The sequence below is a fragment of the Vollenhovia emeryi genome, unplaced genomic scaffold, assembly GCF_000949405.1.
Source record: "Vollenhovia emeryi isolate VEMERY1.0 unplaced genomic scaffold, V.emery_V1.0 DF939358.1, whole genome shotgun sequence".
Taxonomy (NCBI): domain Eukaryota; kingdom Metazoa; phylum Arthropoda; class Insecta; order Hymenoptera; family Formicidae; genus Vollenhovia; species Vollenhovia emeryi.
The window spans coordinates 3,553-9,980 of record NW_011967008.1 but is presented as its reverse complement, the minus strand read 5'-3'; the positions used below and the strand labels follow the sequence as shown (position 1 = coordinate 9,980).

At 36.4% G+C, this 6,428-nt stretch overlaps 1 protein-coding gene across 1 annotated transcript in view; it reads right to left on the bottom strand.

Annotated features, from left to right (window-relative positions):
• The window catches only part of LOC105558290, a 15,962-nt gene extending 10,771 nt beyond the window's left edge, over positions 1-5,191 (bottom strand). The window contains exons 1-3 of the mRNA XM_012005880.1: positions 4,554-5,191; positions 3,006-3,292; positions 502-838 (exon numbers count right to left, since the gene is read on the bottom strand). Of these exons, the coding sequence (XP_011861270.1) occupies positions 502-678 (177 nt within the window). The 5' untranslated portion in view covers positions 679-838; positions 3,006-3,292; positions 4,554-5,191. The remainder of the gene's footprint in view (positions 1-501; positions 839-3,005; positions 3,293-4,553) is intronic.
• Between the last annotated feature and the right edge of the window lie 1,237 nt (positions 5,192-6,428).

Here is a 6,428-nt window from a genome sequence, read left to right as displayed (position 1 = left end):
AAATATTAACATGTTTGCAAAAGGCAAAAATCCTCCCTTATATGCTATCGCGTGATTTTATGTGAAATCGTTTCATTCATTTTACTCAGCTCAAATCAAATTATTAGCATACATTAATGCGGCTCTCATTACTGAGTAATTCCTGTGACCGAACAACTGGAAACAGAGGAAGCATATTTTACGTATACTTAACTAACGAGAAATGTGTACGAATACGATTCCCATCCTACGTTTTACGAAATGGTTGCAACGGTTCGTCGCTTATCAATTATGTACACACATAAAATTCAACTGTTAAAAATTTTTTTCAAGACAAAGACAACTTAAAAGAGTACAAACCTTTAACAAGGCCATTATTATTCCACTTGTCCATTACCAAAAATTATTTTAAAAACAATTCCCTGTTCCACGGGGCAAAACGGGTTTGTCGGACCTGAGAACGTGGAAGCTGTAAAAAGCGCGAGAATGAAACATTAGAGGAAGAGAGAAAGCGAAACTTACCGTCTCGTCAGCCTCCTTCGCTCGTGCATCCGCGTTAACCATCGTGCCGTTTGCGCTGCGGTGGATTAACGGATAGTAATCCTCCGCGTCGCTGTTCTCACTGCTGACATTTCCACCAGTGATTTTCTCGTCCGTTAGCTGCACCGTGTACTGATGCGCGTAATGTCTCACCGCCATCCTTCTTGCCGAGTTTCGCTCACTCCCGGTAACATTCACCTAACATTTGATCGCGCACGACGACGATCCACAAGTCGCTCTCGCGTTCGCATCGCGAGAAGCAACGCCGTTATTCGCGCGTCAAGTCGGCCACGATGTTTCCGCGGATGCGGATCAAAGGCTATCGCAGATGGTGAATATAAGTGAATACGATTATTCACACACACACACATATAAGTGAACAATAGCAACTGTCCACTAAAAATCATTTAACAGTTACGTAATGTCAATATTATAATTTCCCACTCGACAATGTAAATGTAGTGCAACACATGTTGCACATAACAGTTACATTAAGTAGGAAATTGTAATATTGACGTTATGTAACTGTTGGCTGGTTTACTGGTTTACTGACATAAATTAAATACTTAATTAACAATTTGCGTTGATAACGTTAATGACAATGTCGTAATGTTAAATTAATGTTGAACGTATCTGCCCCTGATATCGCCTTCAATCAACAAATTTGCATGCTGCTGGATTGGGTGAGCCGAAAAATCACTGCCTTTGGGATAATTTTGATTATCTAATCGTGGAGCGTAACCCGAAGGATTATCGTATCATTTGACATTTCTATTTGGAATACAGCATTCGCAATTTCGATCTAACTCGACGTTATCTTACACGCAGTCACTTAGCGTATCGCGTAGGACAAGTGAATAGAATAACCTGACAAACGAGATTCTAATGGACTCGACGTTACCGGAAATTCACCGTAATCCCGGACACATATACGTACGTCGCCACTAAATTGCAGTCGAAATATCCGGATACATATTTTGAAATAATACGACGGACTTAACTGAGCGGCTATATTTAACTTGTGGCGATTACAGTCTAATTCTGGCGTTGCAGCGTTGCAACCTAGAAACCCGATTTTAGAAGTCTAGTTTAAAGTGGGTTGCAACTTTCTTACTAAAACTTACACTGAATTTTCTCTTAAAATTTATGCTGAGAATTGAAGAAGCTTTTTGAAATTTTATCGTACATTTTACTAGTAATTGTAGATGTGTACGGAATATAATGTATAGTAAAATTTCACGAAACTCATACAGTTCTACGAAATGCCGATGTTGTCCCACGATTACATGATTTTCAGAGTAAGTTTTGAGAAAAAATTCTCTCCGTGTACAAGTATACAAGTATGCATATGATATGAAAGCATACGAAAGCATATAATTACATTGATATAATGTTACAATACAAAGTAAATAATGTAATATTGATATTTAAATATTGTGTATATACTATATTATACATATATAATTATTTGATATCAGTATATTTCTTTTAAATAAACACAGTGAATTTTAACCCTTTGAAGTACGGTGGTAACCCACGTTACCACCTCAACTTCTTTACTTTTTGGCCATTTATAGTTTCTAGTTAACGCATTTAGGTCGGGCTTTTTGCATTTGTTGGGTATCTTAGCAATAAGAGAACATAAAAAGGAAGTTGAGTAGTCTTTAATATTTATTGTAAAAGTTTTATGAATAAAGAAATATGAAAAAAACAGCAATTTTTTCGGAAAAATTCATTACTAAGTTTTTTAAGATTATTTCTTGAAAACTTTGTACAAAGGGGTTTTCGGGGTCGCTCATTACGAATCTGTTAGATTTTCAAAATTCAAAATAGCCGACCTAAAATGGCGCAAAGTGCGTGAATTTTTTAAGTTTTCAAGTTTTTCAGCATTTTTGTTTGATTACGGTATTTATAAACGACTCATCACGTTCACGTCGTTCCCTAGTAGCACAGTGCATTGGATAAACATTGGTTGTATTGGGCCAATGTTTAACCAATGTTTGGCCAATGCACTATGCTACTTGGGTTAGCTATGGGTAGTGCTAAGAATGAGTATAAATTCTAAGAAATTATTAAATTTCAATTTTGCATCCGCCATTTCGCGCGTGCTATTTTTCATATTCTATAAGAATTTTCAACTGAAATTTAGATTCCATGGGTCCTACTAATATCTAAATAATGTTTCTTAAGTTGAATTACAGTTAAATGATGTTATTCTTTTAAGTTTTGAATTTTGCCATCTTGAATCCGCCATTTTAATTATGAAAATCCGATAACGGATTCGTAATCAGCGAACCCAAAAATCCTTGTGTACAACGTTTCACAAAAAAATGGTTTAATAGAAAAATGTATACTTCAAAGGATTAACCTAAATAATATAGTTATATGTATATATTATATTTATATATTTATACCTTCATAAAATAATTATATCAATATATTTTTCTATCCAACATATATTGTTCTATCAAATAAATATTACTTACTCTGAAATATTATTTATACAATGTATACTTCGCCTTTTCTATGCTAAAATACATATATATTTACACATTTGACAGAAATTTATCGGCATACACGTAATATCAACTGTGTTAGTCACTGCATTATGCAATCGTGTATTTACATACGTTCAAATGACACGTCCCATTTCCGAAGATAAGTTTATCATAATTACTGACGGGCAAACTGTCTTATCTGTCATTACGCAGTCGGCGTAATTTAAATACACGTTCTAGGTAGTATTCTCCTTTGCAGCTTATTTCTCTGAGAACTAGGCCGACGACAAAGCGGGCTATGATGATACTGATGTCCGTAATTCCTTGGCGGATTACAACGTCAGTAAAAATTTTAATAATTCAACCGATTTTCGTCCACTCTCGTCCGTCCGAGAACGCGCATTGAAATCGTCGAACTCACGAGTTCTCATGTGCACAAGTGAATTTATGCAAATGCTGCACTCTCTAATCGATAAAACGGACACGCGATATATGAAATTAATCCAAGTATCGATTTCGAGGAACATCACCGCGGGACACGCAAAACTGTGCCGGCAAAGACACTCGGCGATCTTTTAATTTTCACTCTCCCGTGAAATTCCGCACAGAGTCCGTCAAGTCGAGGACTTTCGCGCTAGACGGATACGCATCCGCGCGCATCTCGCGGTATTCACGTGGCTTGCTCTCGCGATTCAGTGAAAGCACAATCTTTCACTGCAGCTCGCGCAATAGTCGGCGTCGCGGAATAGAATTTGCGTTCGCGAAAAACGTTCTGCGGAACTCTATTAACATACGTTTTCGAATCGCGGTACTTCGGGGAGACCGCCAACTTTAACGGAAAGTTTTGTGAACGAAATGTCAAAAAGAAATGGTCGAGTCTAATCTTCGTGTGTGTGTCAATTAGATCGATTTAAATAGTAGTCTCTCACGCATGAGCAAGATATAATTGCTATAATACATCAGAATTTATTATTTTATTGCTAAGTAAGAGATACAGAGTACATTTAGATAATGTACACAACTCTGACAATTTGTGTAGACAAAATTAGAAAGTTATAAATTATCAATTAAAGATGCGTTCGAAAATATATTCACTGCTGCGATGCCTAAACGCGCGAATTTCGGGCAACCTGATTTGTTACAATTTTGAACACTCCTCGTTCAAAAGTTATAGTCCCGGCATTTTTATATTAGGCCTTTTAGCTCAAAATGATCTGAGGAATATGTCATTAAGACGCACAGTCTCAAGCAGCATTAAAACTGTCTTAAAGAGAATAAGACGATTTTGATGCTGTTTTGGTACAGCTGATAACAATGTGACATATTCCCGAAGTATTTTACTAAAAATAGAAATTTTGCTTGTGTTTAAAAATCCGTTTCATAATCCAATCAAAATTTTAGTAAAAATTAAAAAGTGAGGAGTTACTTCACAAAATTTTCAATAAAAAGTAACATATTTTTTTAATTCGCTGAATCATATAATATCTAATATATTTTATAATTTGTTTTATTACTTAATCGCAGCAGTAGGTATACCTTGACGTTCCTTATATTTCACAATGCTACGTTGGATTTCGTGAAAAAAATTATGATTTATCTTGACATGCGTTCAATAATTCTCAACTTTTATTTCACTTTCGACCGATTTCGCAGTGCTTTCGGCAAGATATCTCCGTCGGGGACGTGTTGACGGGCTAAAATCTAGCCCCATTGTACGCGAACAATAGCACTTTTGCCAGGTAACGTGACTGTTACCGTAATTACAATTGCGCGGTTTCGTAACCCATCCTGGCCGATTCGCGAATTAATGATGAGTATGCAGGACGCGCGCCGCAACTTCCGGTCTTAATTCTGACGGTAGAATCTTTGGGGAGTGCAAAGTCGACCTTTATCAGAGCCGATGTCATGCCTCACCGTACCGGTTCGTCGCTTAACTTGTCAAACGATGTTTGTTTTTGTTATTATTTATTTTATTTTGTTCTTTATTATTTTTTTATAATTAGCGACCAACGTTATACTGTGGGTAATGTTCTGCACGGTATTGCGAAACGATGCGAAAATCGGTTCCGCGAGAGATTTTACGAGTTTCCGCCGTGGGTTTTCCCGCGTGCGCGCGTATTCTCGGAACCGGTCCGCGAAACCTTTGGAGCGGCACGCGGCACCGCCGTTTTCCGACTGACAGACGAAGGAGAAAGGATCCGCGCTGAAACGCCTGTGCACGCGGCCATGACACGCTGTTTGACATCGGCTTATCGGCATTACTGCCGCACAGCTGAGCCAATGTCGACCCGGCGAGCGTATGATATAATTTATGTAATACTTGTGACTTACACCATTTTTTTCTAGCCACAACGAAGACTGGAATGTTCATTGAGAATGAATTCAGTACTTCATGCAATTACGCTGCGTTCGAAGCAGGTGCAATCTTATAGCTATTCGGTGTATGTACAATATTTCAATTCTGTTCGGATGTTTATTTCACGAACGTACGATTTTTATTAACAAACTTCTATAGTAATTTTGCATTCACGATTATATAATCACGTTTATCCTGTAAAGGAAAATGGAAGAAGGAAACGTTTATCTGTACAAATATATACAAGGTGTCCCAGAACGTAGCTGTTAATGACAGATTCCTCAAATTATTTTGAGATAAAAATCCTAATATCAAAGTGCCGGGACTGTACCTTCGAATGAAAAGTGTTCAAAGTTGTAACAAATCAAGTTGCCCAAAATTTACGTATTCAGGCATCATAGCAGTGAAAATATTTTAAAACGCATCTTTATTCCCAAAATTGATCATCTATAACTTACTATGTTTACACAAATTGTCAGAGTTATGTATATTATCTAAATGTACTCTGTATCTCTTACTTAGCAAGAAAATAATAAATTCTGATGTAGTATAATACTGATACATATATGTATTGTATAATATATACATATATTATATTGTATATAATAGTTAGGTAATATATGTAATTAATTAATTAACATAAATAAAATGTCACTTATGGTCGTCAGTGATGATTAAAAATTAAAAATGTGAGCTTATTGTCAGCCCAGTTGACAAAGAATCCCCGTACTAATCATATAGGAAATTGGATCTCGGTTAAATTGGTTAGTTTTCACATATGTTGTAGCATATGACCTGCTGAACAAAAAATATAATGGGCTCAAACTTAAATAATGGCTAGTTACTGAGCTACAGCCAGTTAAACATGGAAAATTTCGGCTCCGCGGGTCTTGTTTGGAAATACTTTGAAGCATATTAGGAAAAAATGTTTCAGACAAAAGTTGTTTAGTTCGAAGGGAGACATAAGACGATGCCATTAATTTGACTTTGGATAATCATTTGAAGGTCACATGAGGGTCAATTTCAATTTCTTAAATGGACACCCCCATTTTTCA